This window comes from Mobula birostris, chromosome 13 (assembly GCF_030028105.1).
Source record: "Mobula birostris isolate sMobBir1 chromosome 13, sMobBir1.hap1, whole genome shotgun sequence".
NCBI classification, from domain to species: Eukaryota; Metazoa; Chordata; class Chondrichthyes; order Myliobatiformes; family Myliobatidae; genus Mobula; species Mobula birostris.
The window spans coordinates 34,955,505-34,977,777 of NC_092382.1; the positions used below are offsets into that span (position 1 = coordinate 34,955,505).

General features: G+C 51.5%; 1 protein-coding gene, 1 non-coding gene and 1 pseudogene across 4 annotated transcripts; 2 read left to right on the forward strand and 1 right to left on the reverse strand.

Annotated features, from left to right (window-relative positions):
* Positions 1 to 469: 469 nt before the first annotated feature.
* On the reverse strand, positions 470 to 21,536 carry LOC140206717 (serine/threonine-protein kinase Chk1-like). 3 transcript variants are annotated; one of them, XM_072274900.1, is made up of 5 exons: positions 21,243 to 21,536; positions 5,838 to 6,506; positions 3,605 to 3,669; positions 2,999 to 3,068; positions 470 to 725 (listed from the first exon to the last, which is right to left on the reverse strand). In XM_072274900.1, the coding sequence occupies exons 2-5, from the start codon at positions 5,899 to 5,901 to the stop codon at positions 700 to 702; spliced, it is 225 nt and encodes a 74-aa protein (XP_072131001.1). In that variant the 5' UTR covers positions 5,902 to 6,506; positions 21,243 to 21,536; the 3' UTR covers positions 470 to 699. The 3 variants fall into 3 exon arrangements, 2 of the variants coding, with proteins under 2 accessions (XP_072131001.1, XP_072131000.1); XM_072274899.1 differs by lacking the exon at positions 21,243 to 21,536 and adding an exon at positions 7,178 to 7,204; XR_011888365.1 differs by lacking the exons at positions 470 to 725; positions 2,999 to 3,068; positions 3,605 to 3,669; positions 21,243 to 21,536 and adding exons at positions 4,277 to 4,432; positions 7,178 to 7,204.
* Positions 7,583 to 7,714, forward strand: LOC140208803 (U2 spliceosomal RNA; annotated as a pseudogene).
* LOC140208723 (U2 spliceosomal RNA) lies at positions 17,978 to 18,171 on the forward strand. Its single transcript, XR_011888888.1, has one exon. It is a non-coding gene; the product is annotated as a U2 spliceosomal RNA (small nuclear RNA).
* Positions 21,537 to 22,273: the final 737 nt, after the last annotated feature.

Below are 22,273 nucleotides of genomic sequence, written 5' to 3' on the forward strand. Positions count from 1 at the left end.
GAGTGTTTCAGTTACTGTGGAACGAGACACCCATGTAGCTCAGTGGGAACAGGGAATAATACCAATGAGGAGAGTCAAACTGAGCCAGGTCACAGATTGGGGATGGCAGAAATGCCCCATTCTTATAGTGACAGAATAGCATCAGAGAGTTTCATTCCAGATACCATTTAATTCCAGATACCAGCACTCTGCCCAGTTAGATGATTTCTCTCTCCAACTTGCGTTGACCCTCACTGTAACAGTGTGATGTCAGATAACACCTTGACAACTCAAGTGATCTCATCTGAAATGTTGTCCTTCACCCATTAATGGATTTTGTAAATCTTCTTACAGGATAAAAATGACAAGGAATTTATCTACAGGAATCTCAAACACAACACGCCAGTTTTGCTGTCTCTGTCCAGATATTTAAGTGGAGCAAAGGATTCAATCGATCATCCTTCCTACTCAGACTGTGGCGGGGGGGGGATTCACTCAGTCATCTGACTGACTGGCATGCCTGTCATTTTACACATGGGGAGAGGCCATTCACTTGCTCAGACTTTTGGAATGGATTCATTCGGTTATCTCACCTGAAGTTACATCAGTTTGGGCAATGGCATTCACCTGTTCTGTGGGTGAGAAGGGATTCAGTCGGTCTTCCTACCTGCTAGCATGGAGATGACTGCAGTTATTGAAGAATGTGCACATCTCAGCCTGTTACGTTGCTAGAAATGCTTTGCACACTGAACAAAGAGAACAAAGATACAGAAAGGATCACTGACTCAAGACCCATTCAGCTTTTCATCACTGTCAACTGGTACGAATATTGTTGCTGAGGGCTTGAGTATAGTTCTAAAAATAAAAGAGAAGTATAACATAGCAAAGACGAGTGGGAAGACGGAGGATTGGGAAACATTTAAAGGGCAACAGAAGGTAACTAAAAAGGCAATACGTGGAGAAAAAATGAGGTACAAAGGTAAACTAGCCAAGAATATAAAGGAGGATAGTAAAAGCTTCTTTAGGTATGTGAAAAGGAGAAAGATAGTTAAGACCAAAATTGGGCCCTTGAAGACAGAAGCGGGTGAATTTATTATGGGAAACAAGGAAATGGCAGATGAGTTGAACAGGTAACACACATCAAAGTTGCTGGTGAATGCAGCAGGCCAGGCAGCATCTCTAGGAAGAGGTACAGTCGACGTTTCAGGCCGAGACCCTTCGTCAGGACAGGAGTTGAACAGGTACTTTGGATCTGTCTTCACAATCTCCCAGATGTAATAGTTGCCAAAAGACCTAGCGTAATGGATGAATTGAAGGAAATTTATATTAGGCAGGAAACGGTGTTGGATAGGCTGTTGGGTCTGAAGGCTGATAAGTCCCCGGGACCTGATGGTCTGCATCCCAGGGTACTTAAGGAGGTGGCTTTAGAAATCGTGGACGCAGTGGTAATCATTTTCCAATGTTCTATAGATTCAGGATCAGTTCCTGTGGATTGGAGGGTGGCTAATGTTGTCCCTTTCTTCAAGAAGGGAGGAAGAGAGAAAACAGGAAATTATAGACCGGTTAGCCTGACGTCGGTGGTGGGAAAGACACTGGAGTCAATTATAAAAGATGAAATTACGACACATCTGGATAGTAGTAACAGGATCGGTCTGAGTCAGCATGTATTTACGAAGGGGAAATCGTGCTTGACTAATCTTCTGGAATTTTTTGAGGATGTAACTATGAAAATGGACAAGGGAGAGCCAGTGGATGTAGTGTACCTGGACGTTCAGAAAGCCTTTGATAAAGTCCCACATAGGAGATTAGTGGGCAAAATTAGGGCACATGGTATTGGGGGCAGAGTACTGACATGGATTGAAAATTGTCTGGCTGACTGAAAAGAGTAGTGATTAACGGGTCCCTTTCGGAATGGCAGGCGGTGACCAGTGGGGTACCGCAGGGTTCAGTGCTGGGACCGCAGCTGTTTACAATATATATTAATGATTTAGATGAGGGAATTAAAAGTAACATTAGCAAATTTGCCATTGACACAAAGCTGGGAGGCAGTGTGAAATGTGAGGAGGATGTTATGAGAATGCAGGGTGACTTAGACAGGCTGGGTGAGTGGGCAGATGCAGTTTAATGTGGATAAATGTGAGGTTATCCACTTTGGTGGTAAGAACAGGAAGGCAGATTATTATCTAAATAGAGTCAAGTTAGGAAAAGGGGAAACACAATGAGATCTAGGTGTTCTTGTACATCAGTCACTGAAAGCAAGCATACAAGTACAGCAGGCAGTGAAAAAAGCTAATAGCATGCTGGCCTTCATAACAAGGGGAATTGAGTATAAGAGCAAAGAGGTCCTTCTGCAGCTATACAGAGCCCTGGTGAGACCACACCTGGAGTACTGTGTGCAGTTTTGGTCTCCAAGTTTGAGGAAGGACATTCTTGCTATTGAGGGAGTGCAGAGTAGGTTCACAAGGTTAATTCCCGGAATGGCGGGACTGTCATATGTCGAAAGCTTGGAGCGACTGGGCTTGTATACTCTGGAATTTAGAAGGCTGAGGGGGGATCTTATTGAAACATGTAAGATTATTTAGGGATTGGACACGCTGCAGGCAGGAAGCATGTTCACGCTGATGGGTGAGTCCAGAACCAGAGGCCACAGTTTAAGAATTAGGGGCAGGCCATTTAGAACAGAGTTGAGGAAAAACTTTTTCACCCAGAGAGTGGTGGATATATGGAATGCACTGCCTCAGAAGGCTGTGGAGGCCAAGTCTCTGGATGCTTTCAAAAAAGAGATGGATAGAGCTCTTAAAGATGGTGGAATCAAAGTTTATGGGGATAAGGCAGGAACTGGGTACTGATAGTGGATGATCAGCCATGATCACAGTGAATGGTGGTGCTGGCTCGAAGGGCCGAATGGCCTACTCCTGCACCTATTGTCTAAATGTCTGAACTGCTGTGAATAAGGCATAACAATTTTCAATTTTTGTTCTATTACACAATAAAAGTGAAGAGATTTGCATCCTTATACCTTGGTCACCAAGTAACAGAGTCTCTGGCTTGATGCCCCTGTGTGTAATTCCATTGTTGTGAAGATATTCCTGAAAGTAGGCAAAGACAAATATAAATCAGGTATTCTGAATTTACATCTTTTTCTAATTCTCCAAGTCCACAAAATATCAATTGTACAAATGGAACAGGTTTCTGGCAGAATTAGTCAGATACAATTGCTGGACAATCGGTTCAGAGAATATTTTGTGACTTAATCTGGGTGCACACTAGACTTCCAGTGCCGATATGAAAGTTGAGTATGAAGGCTGGCCTGGAAGAATGATGAAACTTCTGAAGATGCTTTGGGAGGTCACCCATCCATGAACAGCATTTTACTGTCAAAGGGAACTATGGTGAGCTCCAAAATTGATCTCATTTGAAAATTGGGACAAAGCACTGTTAACCTCCTTACTGCTGGTTATAGTGCTAGTTCAATTCTGGCAAACAAAGCTCTTCGAGAGCAAACATGGGCAGGTCAATCCATCTATGATCATGCTCAGTAATGTACGTCGAAATAGAGAAAACTGCTGCTGCACGTCATAAACACTCACTTAAAACAAAGGGATAAATAATGAGGAGCACTTACCACTCCTGCTATCAGCTGCTGGAAAAACCCATCAGCATCTGCCTCGGGCATCCCCACGTCAGGCTCTGTGGGAAGGCAGATCACATTAATCAAAGGCTGAACTTGGGATCAGTTCGCAAATCATTAATATTGTCTGAAATTATGTCATTTTACATCATGCTCAAATTTAATCCCAAATCCCAGGCCTCATTTCACTCAGGTGCCCAAGTAGATGGATTCTCCAACATGCCCTATTTAGCCCACAGACCAAAAAACCTAGGACAACTGAAGCAGCTTACATACTGAACTTTAAAGCCTGTCCTGCTTTGTCCCCATAACATCTGGAAATGTATTATGTACAACTTCAGATGTTCCATTTCTCCCATAATTTAGTTTTCTGGGTGTTCTATAGGGAGAATGTCTGGGAGTGGATGCCAGCTTTTTCCAGCTCAGGACACAAAGGTGCAGTTACTAAAGAACCCACACAAGTATATCTGTAAAAGTGACAGCAACAGTACAACCAAAATTATTAAAATTAGCCAATCCGTATACAAAACATCTTTAACCCTTTCCCCCCTCAACCCAAACTTCTCTATTTTAAACCCTAAGTTTAAGCACAGATCCTACCTACTCTATCAAAGAGCTCTCCTCCACTGCAATACTCCAAAAACAAGTATTGGATATGGGCCTCGACGATGCCCATAAAAGCCGACAGTCTTTTCATGGTTCAACATCTTATTGATGCAGATTTCTCTCTTGATGTTATCAGGGTAGTCACAAGCATGTGTGGTGACCACTTTCTTCACTGTCACTGCTTCCTCTGTTCATCGACTAATTGCCAGTTGTACCCTATGATCAAATACAAAACCGTTGTCTGCATTGCAAAACTTCTCAATACTCCATTGAGTTAAATGCATCAGAAACAGAGCATGAGCCAAGTGGCTCTTCATCCCCGCTACCCCATGCAATAAGATCATTATTGATCTGGTTTTGGCCTCAACACCACTTTCCAACTCTCCCTCTGCACCTGTAGATTTCCATGTAGTTCATATGCCTGCAATATATTGTATATTCTATGGCTCTACCACAACTCTTAAAGTGGAGAATTCCAAAGGATCACAACCTGCAAAAGAAATTCTTCTTCATCTCCTGATCAATGGGAAACCAGTTACTCAAACTATATCCCATTTTCTCGATATCCTCACTTGGAGAAACATCGTCTCAGCATCTTGTCTGACAACACCCTCAGAATCTTGCTTCAGTAAGATCACCTCTCTTTCTTCCCTACTCGCTCACCCCTCGCCCCCATACGTGAATCCCGATTCAAATATATCCTTCCTTAAAGACGAGATCTAAACTGTACACAGATCGCCAGGTGTTGTCTCACGAGCTCCCAATAAATTTGCTACAAAACATCCTTACCTTTGTTTTCCATAATCCTTACAATAACCTACACACCACTCTTGTGTGCTAGAGATTGAGTTTGCACTGCAACATTCTCTAATCACCTCTCTATTTAACCATCAAGTTTTTCATTCTTCCTTCCAGGGCAGGCAGGCAACTTCAGATTTTGTTCTACATTATATTTCAAAGGCCACCTTTCTGCTCGTTCACTTAACCTGTGCTCATCACATCACAGGCTTGTGTACTCTGCATCACCGGATAAGCCACTTATCTCAAATTTGTTGAAAATATAGAGAACACACATCCGGTCTCCTCAGATTACAAGCAATGCATCCACTATCTCTGATGCCACTTATTTGTAAAGACACAAATTTGTCCTGTACTTTTTCACTGATAAAAATAAAAATTTCTCTCTCCCTACAGACCTTTGCAATCTGTTATTATTTTCATTATTTAGAATCTGTACCTTCTCATTCCCAATTTTACAATGAGCCTCAAAAACCAACATTACTTTTGGCTTTTTGCTTGTATTTCTGTAAAAACCCCATCAATATTTTTAATAATTTTCTTATATGTTCCACATTCTTTACAATTTTTGTGGCATACCTTGTAGTTTTAAACTTTCCCAGTCCTCTTGCCTACCGTCAATTAATTAATCCTCATTATAACACATGTTATTATCACCCTAACTTCCTTGGGAATTCTCCACAGATGGTGCACCCTTCTCGTGGGGCGTTTCTTTCTCCAGACTTTTGCTGCAAGTTAAGAAATACCTCCTTAAATGAGTGCTATTGCTAATCTACCAAACCAGTTTTTAAGAATTATTTTTTGAACTGCATGACTTACTCACCATATGCTCCTTCACCCAAAGTCTGCAGCAGATCCCAATCTTGCACAAACGGAACTGCCATCATCCTGCACAATCACGAATGATGCTGAAAAGGGGAACGCATGATCACAAGCTGAAGTCATCTTCAGGTACACTTGAAGGACAGCCAGAGACCTTTCCTCCCAGTGCAGAAGTGGCTGATACCAGAGGGCATCATTTTAAGGTGACCGGAGAAAAGTACAGGGGGATATCAGGTGTAAGATTTTTTTTATATAAAGCACAGAGAGTGGTGTGTGGAACACACTGACTACCAGAGTGTTGGTAGAGGCTGATATATTCTGGACATGAAAGGGATTTTAGAAAAGTAGAGGGTGATTTAGGAGGGAGTGGTTAGCCCGAACGATCTGCACTGTGCTGTAGTGTTCTATAAGGCTATTTTTAGTTATTGGCTTTTCAGAATCCACACTTCATTGCCAATGTGAGATTTCACTGCACATCCATCATTGCCCAAAGGAAGTGACAGTGAATGCATCTGGAACAACCGCACTTCTTCTGGTTAAGGATCTCTGTACTCCTGAGGGGGAAAGCATTGGCGTTCCAGGATTTCGATCCAGCCACCACAATGACGGAACGGCAATATCTTTTCAATGAAAATAAGTGCTGGGGATACTTGTCACTTCATTCAGCATTCTGCAGAGAAACAGAGCAAATGTGTCAGGTTAATGGCTCTTCCTTAGAACTGATGAAAGATCTCTGCCATGATTAAGAATCACATCACATCTGAATCATTCTCTACAGAACGCTGCATTACCACCGAATCCTTTTCGGTATTTTATGCCTCTTTTCCTCAGATTTCCACCTTTTTCTCTCCTTGGAGATGTAGTAAGCCATAGGTTGGAGAACGTTGTTAAATGTTGGATGGAGCTGCACAAATTTAGGCAAATGCGGAATATTCATAAATATCTCCAGTATTTGGCTTGTGGCATATGGCAGAAAGACCTTGGGATATCAGGAAAGCAGTGTACCCACATTCTCCCGATTATCACCAATTTCTTAACGGAACCAGCTCTGGTCAAAAAGCTGAAGTCCAGCCGGACGGTTAGATTTTTTTTCTCTGTGGAAATAATCCATTGACTGCTATGCCGTTATTTGCCACATGCCAGCTCACATTTAAGTATTGTCAAAGTTGCAACCCTACCCCCTCCCTTTCGTCCGACTCTACCCCGTCCCTCTCCCCCCAACTACCCATCGTCCCTCATCAAACGGCCTCACTTCCCCCATTTACAACCCCAGCCATCGCTTCCATCCGATGTTCCTATCCACACTTCTCCCGTTTCCGGAGGTCCCCCCTCCCCAGTCACCTGCCCCGCCGGGCCCGCCGAACGACCCGGCCCAAACTTTGCTTCTCTTGCTGCAACGCCTTCCGTAAACGTCATCACGCTTGCACTAACATCAGACGCTAGAGAGGGCGGGTGGAACAGTTCGACAGGACTATCAGCTGAGAAGAGGAGTATTCATACAAACCAGGGCCGCCTCTCTCATTTGGTTGGTGCAATATCAGCTATTTTACACGATCAGCTGTATTCCGAGAGAGATTTCGCGACAAGAGAGAAAAATACAACTTATGTCAAAGATTGAGAGAAATTACACCAAATCTACTTCAAACGTTGGAGAGAAGTAGGATAAATCGGTGTCCTGTAGACAGTCGGCCCAACTTAATAGAGGGAAGACTAGCAGGATCCGAAAGGGTCCGGACAGTTGTGGGTATCGCTTCTCGGCCTCTTGGCTAAGATCAAGTGTAGTATCTGTTCTTATCAGACCAGAAGGCGGAGGAGAAGAGTTCGCGCTGACGCAGGGGTGGATCCTAATGCTGATTGGCCTCCAATCTAACACCCCATACCAGCGACGACAGCAGTGAGTTAGAAGATGGCAGCAGCGAGCAGTACATCAGCTCGAGGCCAGGGTATCAAGAACACTGTCAGGCTGACAGTGCGAGACCGGAACGGGGGCACCGGCTTCACCCGAGAGACCTTCATCCGGAAGGTCTTGCTGGATTGCTGCGGATTTACGCCCGATGACATCTACTGCGTCCAGGACTTCGCAGGCTTCTTCGATGTCACTTTCCGGCAGGCTGCAGGGTGGCAGAAGCTGTACCAGCAGCTTCAGCTGAAGGGGACAGAGGCGCCGCTGTCGCTGCTGAAAGCACAGCCCCTCTTTGCAACGGCTACGCAACAGGAAAGGACAATCACGGTGCACATGTTCAACCCGCACGTGCCAGTTGTAGATGTCCTTACGTTCCTCGCTCGGTATGTGGAGAGCGTAGGAACACCAGCAGACGTGAAGGACGGGCTGGGAATCTGGACCAGCAAACGGCAGGTGAAGGTGAAGCTGAGGTTGGATTCCAACGGCGGCGTCATCCACCCCCCCTCCGTCTTCGCCATCGGAGGGAACCGAGGGTACATGGTGTACGCGGGACAACCCAGGGTGTGCCGAAACTGCGGCAAGGAAGGGCACATCGCAGCCCAGTGCAGGGTGGTGATGTGCAAGAACTGTAAAATGGAAGGCCACCTGACCAAAGACTGCACGCAGGCCAAGGCCTGCAACCTCTGCGGACAGGCCGGCCACCTGTACAGAGCCTGCCCGAAGCGTGGGGGCACCTACGCACAGGCGACCAGGGGAGGTGCTGGCCCTGAAAGGGCCCAGGCTGATGCGGACGTACCCGCCAGCGCTGCAGATGAGGCACCCGCCAGGACGGATGACGAGACCAGGGAGGAAGGTGCAAGCACCCCAAGACCTGCCACCCCACTGCAGACCCTCCAGGACCAGGCAAACGACGAGCAGGAGTCCATGGAGGAGGGGAGAGCTGAGGCGGAAACCGAATGGAAGGTCGTGAAACGAAAAAAGACCCAAAAGGCGGCGGCCAAGCGACAGAAGGCGGAGCAACGCCAGAAAAGGGCAGGGAACCACGCAGCCCCTGGTACCCTGTCCTCTTCAGAGGAGGAAGGAGTTGGGGGAGGCCAGCAGCCCCGGCGGAAGAAGCGGCTGGCAGAACAGGTGGAGAGGAGGAGAGAGAGGGGAGAAAGTCTGCTGGCCACCCCCCAAGTACAGGAGGCGGAGAGCAGCAGACGCACACAGCTCCGGGAATCCGGGAGCAGAGCCACGGCTGGCACCCAGCAGCCGGAAGGGGAAGCAGCCCAGGAAGTCAGCAACCCCCCGGGCCCAGACCCAGAACCAGAACGGCCACACACGGAGGAGTTCTACCAGCAGTACCTGAGCCCACAGGAGGTGGAAAACTTCACAAAGGCGGTGGGAATGAAGGCTCAGGATGGCAAGGGTGAGGACGGAGAGCAGCCAAAATAAAAGACTTAACGATGGCAGACCTTAAATTGGCGTGCTTGAATGTGCGAAGTTTGAAGAGTACTGGGCGATGCGTCAGCACGCTCCAGTACCTGGACACTGTAAAGGCCGATGTGACCTTCCTCCAGGAGTGTGGACTACCACATCTCCGTAACTACCGGAGGTGGTCACGGTGGTGGAAAAAAGGTTTGTCGGTGTGGTCGGGGGGCAACGATTGTCGCGCTTCCGGCCTGGGGATTCTGCTGCGGGGAGGCAACTTCTCAATCACCCAAGTTAAAGAGGTGGTTGCGGGGCGCCTCCTGGTAGCAGACGTCAAATACCGGGGCACTCCGCTCCGGCTGATCAACATGTACGCCTCCCCCGTGCGCAGCGAGCGGCTGGCCGTCTTCGAGCAGCTCCCACAGCTGCTGGTGACGACCCAGCCGGTCGTTCTGGCCGGAGACTTCAATTGCACCATTGATGCGGCTGGAGGACCCGGCAGTGCCGACGGCAGGCTAGACAGTACCTCTAGACTCCTGAGGGAAATGGTGAAGACAGCCAAGCTGCGCGACGCCTTTGGCACCCCCACAGGTGGAGCACAGCCGCAAGCCACCTGGACACGATCGGACGGCTCAGCCCGCTCCCGAATCGACTTCCTCTTCCTGTCTGAGTCCCTCACGGTCAGGTCCACCGACGTCACGCCGGTGTTCTTCTCTGACCACTGCCTTCTGAGAGCCACCTGTCACTTACGGGAGGACCAGAAGGCAGGCAGGGGGACGTGGAAGCTGAACGTAAAGCTGCTGACCCCAGAGAACATCGAGGAACTAGAGAGGGAGTACACAGGTTGGAGAACCTTGAAAGCCTTCTTTGATTCCCCGGTTCACTGGTGGGAAGCCACCAAGGAGAACATTAAGAGGTTCTTCATCCGCAAGGGTATTCAGAAGGCAAGGCAGGAGCAGAGGGAACTGCGTAAACTCCAGACAGAGTTGCAGCAACTTCTCCTTCTGCAGTCGAAGGGGGTGGATGTCAGGGAGGAACTGCGAGAGGTGAAGGGCCGGCAAGCCCAGCACCTCGCCGCTGAATCCTCCAAGATCATCTTCCGATCAAGGGTCCAAACCGTGGAGCAGGACGAGACGTGCTCACGCTTCTTCTTCCAAAAGGTGCACAGGGGGAGCTCTGTGATCCACAACCTTAAGGAAGAGGACGGCTCAGTCGCGTCCTCGCAGACCGACATACTGAGGATCTGCAAGTCCTTCTATGCCGGTCTGTACGAGGAAAAGGTCACAGAATCCACAGCCTCCCGCAACTTCCTGTCGTCTATCACGCAGGTCTGAGACGACGGCAAGCGGGAGAGTCTGGATCGGCCACTGACCCTGGACGAGCTGACAGGTTCCATCCGTTCCTTCGGGTTGGGTAAGACTCCCGGAAGTGACGGCTTACCGGCCGAGTTGTACTCGGCTCTGTGGAACTGGATGGGCCCAGACCTGCTGGAAGTGTACAACGCTATGCTTCTGGCCGGCAGTATGTCTGAGTCCATGAGGAAGGGCATCATCACCCTCATCTACAAGCAGAAGGGGGAAAGGGAGGACATTAGGAATTGGAGACCCATCTCTCTCCTGAATGTGGACTACAAGATCCTGTCCAAGGCTATCGCCAACAGGGTCAAGTCTGCTCTGGGACAGGTGATCCACCCGGACCAAACCTGTGCTGTACCGGGCAGGAAGATCTCAGACAGCCTCGCGCTGCTGAGGGACACCATCGCCTACGTGCAGGACAGGGGGGTGGACGCCTGCCTGGTCAGCTTGGACCAGGAGAAAGCCTTCGACAGGATATCGCACACGTACATGGCGGACGTGCTCTCCAAAATGGGATTTGGGGAGGGAATCCGGAATTGGATCAGACTGCTCTACACAGACATCCGTAGTGCAGTCCAGGTCAACGGGTGGGAAACAGACAGCTTCCCCATCAGGTCTGGAGTCAGGCAGGGCTGCCCCCTCTCCCCTGTCTTGTTTGTCTGCTGCATAGAACCCTTTGTGGAAGCCATCAGGAGGGATGAGGGCATAAGAGGGGTGATGCTGCCAGGCAGTGGAGGGACCCAAGTGAAAACCTCCCTGTACATGGACGACGTCACTGTCTTCTGCTCTGATCCGAGGTCAGTTCGCAGGTTGATTGGCACCTGCGAACAGTTCGAGCTAGCGTCGGGGGCCAGGGTCAACCGCACGAAGAGCGAAGCCATGCTCTTTGGCAACTGGCCCGACCGATCCAGCGTCCCCTTCACCATCAGGTCTGACCACGTGAAGGTGTTGGGGATCTGGTTCGGAGGGGCTGAGGCGTGCAACAAGAACTGGCAGGAGCGGACTGCCAAGGTGAAACAGAAACTGGGACTGTGGGGAGGGCGCTCCCTGTCGATAACGGGCAAGAACCTGGTCATCAAGTGTGAGGTGCTCTCAGGGCTGCTGTACTTGGCGCAGGTCTGGCCCGTCCCCCGCTCCTACAGCTCGGAAATCACCCGGGCTGTCTTCAGATTCGTCTGGGGATCCAAGATGGAGCGGGTGAGACGGACCGCCATGCACAAGTCCCTGGACAACGGGGGCAAGAACGTCCCCAATGTCGCCCTCACCCTGATGGCCAGCTTCGTATGTGGCTGCATCAGGTTGTGTGTAGAGCCCAGGTATGTGGGCACCAAGTACCACTATGTGCCCAGGTTCTACTTGTCGCCCTGGCTGCGAAGGATGGGTCTGGCCCCACTCCCGCGCAATGCCCCAGTCAGCTGGTCGTTGCCGGCATACCTATCCCACGTAGCAAAGTTCTTCCAGGAGAACGCCTTTGACCACAAGGCCATCAGGCAGTGGTCGGCACGAAGTGTCCTGCAGGCACTGCAGGAGAAGGACGTGATGGACACAGTGGGGTGGTTCCCTGAGCAGACTGTCCAGTTCATCTGGCAAAATGCCTCATCGCCAGATCTCACCAACAGGCACCAAGACCTCGCCTGGCTGGCGGTGAGAGGGGCCCTCCCAGTCAGAGCCCTCCTGTACGCCCGGAACGTCATCTCCGCACCCCACTGCCCACGGGAGGACTGCAGTGAGGAGGAGTCTGTGACCCACCTCTTTGCACACTGCCAGTTCGCAAAGAGGGTGTGGAGGAGGATGGACGGGCTAGTGTCACGTTTCATCCCCAGCAGCTGCGTGACAGAGGACTCTCTGATCTACGGGCTGTTCCCGGGGACGCACACGGAGACCAACATCCGGTGCTGCTGGCAGATCATCAACTCGGTGAAAGACGCTCTTTGGTCAGCCCGAAACTTGGTGATCTACCAGCACATGGAGATGTCCGTGGGAGAATGCTGCCGACTGGCACACTCTCGGCTGCAGGAGTCCGTGCTGAGGGACGCACTGAAACTCGGTGCAGCCACCGCAAGGGCCCGGTGGGGAAGGACCACAGTATAGGTTTCTCCACCCGTGGGAGTGGGAGGGGTCGGTGGGCGAGGAGTATACCCCTCAACAGTGAGATGCTAAGCTGAACTACTGGAGTGCCACATGGGTGGCTATAAACACGGGTATTTTACTGAGTATAATGGAAACGTATGTAAAGGATGAAAAGTTATTGAATGGTTTACTGTATATATTTATTTTTGAATAAAGTATATTTTGAAATAAAAAAAATCTGTTCTTATCAGACCAGAAGGCGGAGGAGGAGAGTTCCCGCTGACGCAGGGGTGGATCCTAATGCTGATTGGCCTCCAATCTAACACCCCATACCAGCGACGACAGCAGTGAGTTAGAAGATGGCAGCAGCGAGCAGTACATCAGCTCGAGGCCAGGGTATCAAGAACACTGTCAGGCTGACAGTGCGAGACCGGAACGGGGGCACCGGCTTCACCCGAGAGACCTTCATCCGGAAGGTCTTGCTGGATTGCTGCGGATTTACGCCCGATGACATCTACTGCGTCCAGGACTTCGCAGGCTTCTTCGATGTCACTTTCCGGCAGGCTGCAGGGTGGCAGAAGCTGTACCAGCAGCTTCAGCTGAAGGGGACAGAGGCGCCGCTGTCGCTGCTGAAAGCACAGCCCCTCTTTGCAACGGCTACGCAACAGGAAAGGACAATCACGGTGCACATGTTCAACCCGCACGTGCCAGTGGTAGATGTCCTTACGTTCCTCGCTCGGTATGTGGAGAGCGTAGGAACACCAGCAGACGTGAAGGACGGGCTGGGAATCTGGACCAGCAAACGGCAGGTGAAGGTGAAGCTGAGGTTGGATTCCAACGGCAGCGTCATCCACCCCCCCTCCGTCTTCGCCATCGGAGGGAACCGAGGGTACATGGTGTACGCGGGACAACCCAGGGTGTGCCGAAACTGCGGCAAGGAAGGGCACATCGCAGCCCAGTGCAGGGTGGTGATGTGCAAGAACTGTAAAATGGAAGGCCACCTGACCGAAGACTGCACGCAGGCCAAGGCCTGCAACCTCTGCGGACAGGCTGGCCACCTGTACAGAGCCTGCCCGAAGCGTGGGGGCACCTACGCACAGGCGACCAGGGGAGGTGCTGGCCCTGAAAGGGCCCAGGCTGATGCGGACGTACCCGCCAGCGCTGCAGATGAGGCACCCGACAGGACGGATGACGAGACCAGGGAGGAAGGTGCAAGCACCCCAAGACCTGCCACTCCACTGCAGACCCTCCAGGACCAGGCAAACGACGAGCAGGAGTCCATGGAGGAGGGGAGAGCTGAGGCGGAAACCGAATGGAAGGTCGTGAAACGAAAAAAGACCCAAAAGGCGGCGGCCAAGCGACAGAAGGCGGAGCAACGCCAGAAAAGGGCAGGGAACCACGCAGTCCCTGGTACCCTGTCCTCTTCAGAGGAGGAAGGAGTTGGGGGAGGCCAGCAGCCCCGGCGGAAGAAGCGGCTGGCAGAACAGGTGGAGAGGAGGAGAGAGAGGGGAGAAAGTCTGCTGGCCACCCCCCAAGTACAGGAGGCGGAGAGCAGCAGACGCACAGAGCTCCGGGAACCCGGGAGCAGAGCCACGGCTGGCACCCAGCAGCCGGAAGGGGAAGCAGCCCAGGAAGTCAGCAACCCCCTGGGCCCAGACCCAGAACCAGAACGGCCACACACGGAGGAGTACTACCAGCAGTACCTGAGCCCACAGGAGGTGGAAAACTTCACAAAGGCGGTGGGAATGAAGGCTCAGGATGGCAAGAGTGAGGACGGAGAGCAGCCAAAATAAAAGACTTAACGATGGCAGACCTTAAATTGGCGTGCTTGAATGTGCGAAGTTTGAAGAGTACTGGGCGATGCGTCAGCACGCTCCAGTACCTGGACACTGTAAAGGCCGATGTGACCTTCCTCCAGGAGTGTGGACTACCACATCTCCGTAACTACCGGAGGTGGTCACGGTGGTGGAAAAAAGGTTTGTCGGTGTGGTCGGGGGGCAACGATTGTCGCGCTTCCGGCCTGGGGATTCTGCTGCGGGGAGGCAACTTCTCAATCACCCAAGTTAAAGAGGTGGTTGCGGGGCGCCTCCTGGTAGCAGACGTCAAATACCGGGGCACTCCACTCCGGCTGATCAACATGTACGCCTCCCCCGTGCGGAGCGAGCGGCTGGCCGTCTTCGAGCAGCTCCCACAGCTGCTGGTGACGACCCAGCCGGTCGTTCTGGCCGGAGACTTCAATTGCACCATTGATGCGGCTGGAGGACCCGGCAGTGCCGACGGCAGGCTAGACAGTACCTCGAGACTCCTGAGGGAAATGGTGAAGACAGCCAAGCTGCGCGACGCCTTTGGCACCCCCACAGGTGGAGCACAGCCGCAAGCCACCTGGACACGATCGGACGGCTCAGCCCGCTCCCGGATCGACTTCCTCTTCCTGTCTGAGTCCCTCACGGTCAGGTCCACCGACGTCACGCCGGTGTTCTTCTCTGACCACTGCCTTCTGAGAGCCACCTGTCACTTACGGGAGGACCAGAAGGCAGGCAGGGGGACGTGGAAGCTGAACGTAAAGCTGCTGACCCCAGAGAACATCGAGGAACTAGAGAGGGAGTACACAGGTTGGAGAACCTTGAAAGCCTTCTTTGATTCCCCGGTTCACTGGTGGGAAGCCACCAAGGAGAACATTAAGAGGTTCTTCATCCGCAAGGGTATTCAGAAGGCAAGGCAGGAGCAGAGGGAACTGCGTAAACTCCAGACAGAGTTGCAGCAACTTCTCCTTCTGCAGTCGAAGGGGGTGGATGTCAGGGAGGAACTGCGAGAGGTGAAGGGCCGGCAAGCCCAGCACCTCGCTGCTGAATCCTCCAAGATCATCTTCCGATCAAGGGTCCAAACCGTGGAGCAGGACGAGACGTGCTCACGCTTCTTCTTCCAAAAGGTGCACAGGGGGAGCTCTGTGATCCACAACCTTAAGGAAGAGGACGGCTCAGTCGCGTCCTCGCAGACCGACATACTGAGGATCTGCAAGTCCTTCTATGCCGGTCTGTACGAGGAAAAGGCCACAGAATCCACAGCCTCCCGCAACTTCCTGTCGTCTATCACGCAGGTCTCAGACGACGGGAAGCGGGAGAGTCTGGATCGGCCACTGACCCTGGACGAGCTGACAGGCTCCATCCGTTCCTTCGGGTCGGGTAAGACTCCCGGAAGCGACGGCTTCCGACGGCGACGGCTGAGTTGTACTCGGCTCTGTGGAACTGGATAGGCCCAGACCTGCTGGAAGTGTACAACGCTATGCTTCTGGCCGGCAGTATGTCTGAGTCCATGAGGAAGGGCATCATCACCCTCATCTACAAGCAGAAGGGGGAAAGGGAGGACATTAGGAATTGGAGACCCATCTCTCTCCTGAATGTGGACTACAAGATCCTGTCCAAGGCTATCGCCAACAGGGTCAAGTCTGCTCTGGGACAGGTGATCCACCCGGACCAAACCTGTGCTGTACCGGGCAGGAAGATCTCAGACAGCCTCGCGCTGCTGAGGGACACCATCGCCTACGTGCAGGACAGGGGGGTGGACGCCTGCCTGGTCAGCTTGGACCAGGAGAAAGCCTTCGACAGGATATCGCACACGTACATGGCGGACGTGCTCTCCAAAATGGGATTTGGGGAGGGAATCCGGAATTGGATCAGACTGCTCTACACAGACATCCGTAGTGCAGTCCAGGTCAACGGGTGGGAAACAGACAGCTTCCCCATCAGGTCTGGAGTCAGGCAGGGCTGCCCCCTCTCCCCTGTCTTGTTTGTCTGCTGCATAGAACCCTTTGTGGAAGCCATCAGGAGGGATGAGGGCATAAGAGGGGTGACGCTGCCAGGCAGTGGAGGGACCCAAGTGAAAACCTCCCTGTACATGGACGACGTCACCGTCTTCTGCTCTGATCCGAGGTCAGTTCGCAGGTTGATTGGCACCTGTGAACAGTTCGAGCTAGCGTCGGGGGCCAGGGTCAACCGCACGAAGAGCGAAGCCATGCTCTTTGGCAACTGGCCCGACCGATCCAGCGTCCCCTTCACCATCAGGTCTGACCACGTGAAGGTGTTGGGGATCTGGTTCGGAGGGGCTGAGGCGTGCAACAAGAACTGGCAGGAGCGGACTGCCAAGGTGAAACAGAAACTGGGACTGTGGGGAGGGCGCTCCCTGTCGATAACGGGCAAGAACCTGGTCATCAGGTGTGAGGTGCTCTCAGGGCTGCTGTACTTGGCGCAGGTGTGGCCCGTCCCCCACTCCAACAGCTCGGAAATCACCCGAGCTGTCTTCAGATTCGTCTGGGGATCCAAGATGGAGCGGGTGAGACGGACCGCCATGCACAAGTCCCTGGACAACGGGGGCAAGAACGTCCCCAATGTCGCCCTCACCCTGATGGCCAGCTTCGTATGTGGCTGCATCAGGTTGTGTGTAGAGCCCAGGTATGTGGGCACCAAGTACCACTATGTGCCCAGATTCTACCTGTCACCCTGGCTGCGAAGGATGGGTCTGGCCCCACTCCCGCGCAACGCCCCAGTCAGCTGGTCGTTGCCGGCATACCTGTCCTACGTAGCAAAGTTCTTCCAGGAGAACGCCTTTGACCACAAGGCCATCAGGCAGTGGTCGGCACGAAGTGTCCTGCAGGCACTGCAGGAGAAGGACGTGATGGACACAGTGGGGTGGTTCCCTGAGCAGACTGTCCAGTTCATCTGGCAAAATGCCTCATCACCAGATCTCACCAACAGGCACCAAGACCTCGCCTGGCTGGCGGTGAGAGGGGCCCTCCCAGTCAGAGCCCTCCTGTACGCCCGGAACGTCATCTCCGCACCCCACTGCCCACGGGAGGACTGCAGTGAGGAGGAGTCTGTGACCCACCTCTTTGCACACTGCCAGTTCGCAAAGAGGGTGTGGAGGAGGATGGACGGGCTAGTGTCACGTTTCATCCCCAGCAGCTGCGTGACAGAGGACTCTCTGATCTACGGGCTGTTCCCGGGGACGCACACGGAGACCAACATCCGGTGCTGCTGGCAGATCATCAACTCGGTGAAAGACGCTCTTTGGTCGGCCCGAAACTTGATGATCTACCAGCACATGGAGATGTCCGTGGGAGAATGCTGCCGACTGGCACACTCGCGGCTGCAGGAGTACGTGCTGAGGGACGCACTGAAACTCGGTGCAGCCACCGCAAGGGCCCGGTGGGGAAGGACCACAGTATAGGTTTCTCCACCCGATAGAGTGGGAGGGGTCGGTGGGTGGGGAGTATACCCCTCAACAATGAGATGCTAAGCTGAACTACTGGAGTGCCACGTGGGTGGCTATAAACACGGGTATTTTACTGAGTATAATGGAAACGTATGTAAAGGATGAAAAGTTATTGAATGGTTTATTGTATATATTTATTTTTGAATAAAGTATATTTTGAAATAAAAAAAAAATCTGTTCTTATCAGTTTAATATCTGATACGTCCCGTATCTGGGGACCATATATTAAATTGATTTTTGGAACAGGGAGATGGAATAGGGGCTTGCTCCGTCCACTCCGCGCATCGACCCGGTATTGCAGTGCCTCTGGGAACGGTGCACCTCCCTTCGTGGAGACTAACAACAAATAAAAAATAGAATTCTGTTACTCGCAGGCAGGCTATGGGGTATTCTTCTTTCTGCCTCGTACTTCTTGCAGGCTATGTTTGTTTTTAAATGAGGACACACGTAGGCTTGAGTGGATAAAGCAGTTTATTTACAGAATATTTAGGAGCCTCTTGGACCACCACATGGAAGAAAGAACTACAAGCGAGGAAACCGATTCTTCAGGTCTCAAAGGCAACAGAAACAACACGCACACAATTTACAGCAGTCGTGGATAAAGTCGCATCGGCAGAGACACACGCAGAGAATTAAAAAAACGAACCTGGGAACAAAGTACATACATGTGCAAGGGAAAAGTCAATACGATGCCCCTTCACTGTACAGACACGGCTCAATGCTATCAGGGACAATCACCAACCCTATTCAATGCACAGCCTACCAACAATTTTCTCCAGCGCTCTTCCAAGGTTCTCAGCCTAAAATGAAGCAGAGTGGTCCCTCAGAAATGGCAAAGAGAGCGTCCAGCACACGGGGCGCCCTTTTAATGCAGGAAGTCTGAAGTGCCCGGCCCAGGTAATTCACAGGAACGCCAACGGCTCGGTGCCGGCAGAGTTAGGCTACGTCCACACTACGCCGGATAATTTTGAAAACGCCGGTTTCGAGTAAAAACGACAGGCGTCCACACTAAGCGTTTTTGAAAATATCTCCTTCCACATTAGACGGATATTTGGGCGAATCTCCTCCTACTGGGCATGCACAGGACACACAGAAAACAAGCGAAGAGGAAACGGTGTACTTAGTGCGCGTTTGTCCAGTTACAGACTAGAGAAACTTGAAAGGAATTGCTCTTGGCTCTCGCGCAGGACTTAAAACTTATATTAAAAAAAACAAATACTGGAGCGAATGGAGGCAATCAACAGGGAGTTCACGGACAGTATGACCCAGCTGACGACGAACATTGAAAACTGACTAACGCTGTTGCATTAATAAAGCACCTTGTTAAATGTATAAAACGTCTGCATCAGCGTTATTTCCATACAATGTTACATTAGGCTGTTACACATTTATTGTCAGAGAAGTACTTGCATAAATAGGTAAACTACCTTCATACAAGCAAGGACAGAAAACAGGGCGAAGTGAGAATACGTATTTATTATGGGTCAAAGTATTTGGTGAGTACATTTCTAACCCTTATGGCTTCAGTCTCGTCCGTCTGTTCTGAAGTTGTTAGGTGGTGGCGTTCAAGAAAACAACGAACATCTGTTCCAGCACGTCATGACAGCGTTTTTAAATAGTCAAAAAAGATCACTTTACAATTTAGCTGTCACGCCGTTCACACCGACTGCGCGTTATAACAGCTTGCGCAGTACCAAGCAGAAGCAGAAAAAAGCATTGTTATTGTGGTGTTGTCACGACAACGTTTTTAAATCTCTCCGTTTACCCCGTACACACTACGCCGGATATTAAGCGTTTTCACATTTATTCACTCTGGAGAGTGTTTTCGAAAATTTCCGTTTTCGGGGGCTGAAAACGCCGGCTCAGTGTGGACGGGAGGGCAAAACGAAGAGAAAAAGCTTCGTTTTCAAAATTATCCGGCGTAGTGTGGACGTACCCTAAAGCTGATTACAAAGGCCAATTACCCGAGGCCATATCCAAGGCTAACTAAAGAGGCCAGTGGTTAGGTGCGCAGTGATGGGCGAGGAGGGGTCAATCCTTGATTGGCAGGGGGCGTGTCTTCTGACCAGGAGTGGGCAGTGCTGTCACGTGACAGTCACGACCCCTCCAGTACAGTCCACCCCTCGGTAGCCACGCCACTCACCAAGCGTTACCACAGTGAAAAGGAAAGGAATATATCTTAATGGAAGTCTTACACTAACTATTTCTAAGGTTAACGCTTTTTGTGACTAAAGATAGGCAGACGTGCTCTTAATAATTGGGCAGACACAACATAATATACACACAGCGATGATAACGAGAATGGGTGCAATCGACCAGTTGCCCACCACCCTACCGCCACAAAGCTCCTTCCACAGGGTGTAGAGGTCAGGGTTGGGGATCCATGTCCATGTACAGCTGCCTGCGCGTAAAACGGGGAGGGGTTGTATCTCCAGCCCTTGCCTCTGCCCCACGGACCAGGGTGGGTGCCCCCCGCTGCATCTATTCAAGCCCTTCCAGGACGGTGATGGCATCCCGCACGGTCCTCCCGTTAGCTGGTGCCATGAGGGGCAGTATCACTGATTTAAATCGGTGTGCGCGGTGGTGACCGGGATCCTGTTAGGGCACCGGTCACCCGGGTGTTTGCTAAAAAATTACAGTCGCAGGCTCCCTGGTAGATGCCGTTGACCAGCGCACACTCTTTAACAGCCCGGGTACCCTCACTGACCGTACCCCATTGCGGGCGCCGGTGTAGATCCCACTCCAGGAGGGTGGGGTACCGGACCCTCACAGCGGTCACCAACCGATCCCACAGGGTACAGCCTTCCCTGATCTCCGGCTTCGGCACCCATAGGGCGTTGTTGATGCTTTCTTGGTCAGAGAGGCTCCCCAGGGAGCTCGCGTCTCGAAGAGAGAGGTTCATGTTGCCTCCCCCCCCACCCCCTCATCCCACAGCCGGAGCAGCCCAGCGGGCAGGTGCTTGCGACGTGGGTCCCACTGCTCGGACCAGTCAACCGGTTTACAGTGGTCCGCCAGCGCTCAAATCCCTCTCTCGTCGGTCCACCCGGGAATCCTATGCTCGGTGCCTGTACTGGCTTTTTTGCCCGTTCCAGAACACTTTCCCCACGCAGCGCCAATTGTTGTAAGTCAGGAAACAGATTCTGCAGGTCTCAAAGTCAAGGGTTCTGGGCTCACAGTCTGGGTAGTGAAGGATTTTATTTACAGAAGGCAAACGGGGGAAAATGGCAACAGAAGCAACACGCGCACAATTTACAGTAGTCGGATCAGCAATAAATCACATTAAATCGCGTGGGGACAAAGTACACACACACACAACCACCCTTGACTCTGTGCAGGCACATCTCTTCTGCTTAGGGACAATATCCACACTCCCAACCCTATTCAAAGCACAACTCACAAACAGCAGGGTGGTCCCTCGGAGGCAGCAAAAAAGAGAGAGGGTCACGCACACGTGGGCTCCTTTATAGGACTGGAAGGTCCAGCCCAGGTGATTCACAGGGAAGCCAATGGCTCGGTGCCAGCAGGGTTAAACTGATTACAAAGGCCAATTGCCCGAGGCCAAGTACAAGGCTAATTAAAGGGGCCAATGGTGAGGTGCGCATTGATGGGCGGGGTGGGGTCAAACCTTGATTGGCAGGTGACGCGCCTTCCGACCAGGTAAATGGGCAGAGCCGTCACGTGATAGTCCTGACCCCAGTACAGACGCCAGCTGCGTTTCATTGGCTTTGTATCTGTAGTCGCCACAATGACAATAAAGTTGCGTCTGGTCTGATCAAATCACTCAATTCAGACCCAAACAGGAAATGTGCAGGTTTCATTCAAATCAGTCTGTGTTTATAAACACTCATTTCTATTTACATTCCTCCGGCCTCACTGGACTGGAACACTGAAACACCAAGTGAGAAACAGCTCATTCAGCCCCTCTAACTATCAACAAGATGGCGACTGCTCTCCCCTCTCAGCCACATGTTTCTGCCCGATCTTCATTTCCTCGATCCCTCCGGTCTCCACACATCTGCCAGCCTCTGTTTTATGTGAGGACGATCACTGAGTCTTCACCGCCCTCTGTGGTGGGGATTTACAGACATTCACCACCCTCGGAGTGGAGACATTTCCCCTCATCTCAGTCCCAGACAGTCCACCCCCTTTCTCAGAGACTGGGATCCCTGGTTCAACCGATAATGGCAGACATCCCACCCTGCAAAACTCATTTCAGGGAGGTAGCATCCCCGCCCCCTGCAACCCCATATCTACTCCGTCCCCCCCCCCGCCCCCCGTCGATCTCCAAGGGTTTATGTACTACTGTGTTTAATCATCTTGTCTAATCTGTAAACCAAGTTGGGTATATGCAGAAAATGTGACATTAAAATATGTACTTATATTATATTATCATGTTTATTCTATTACAACTTTAAGCAAGTCTACAAG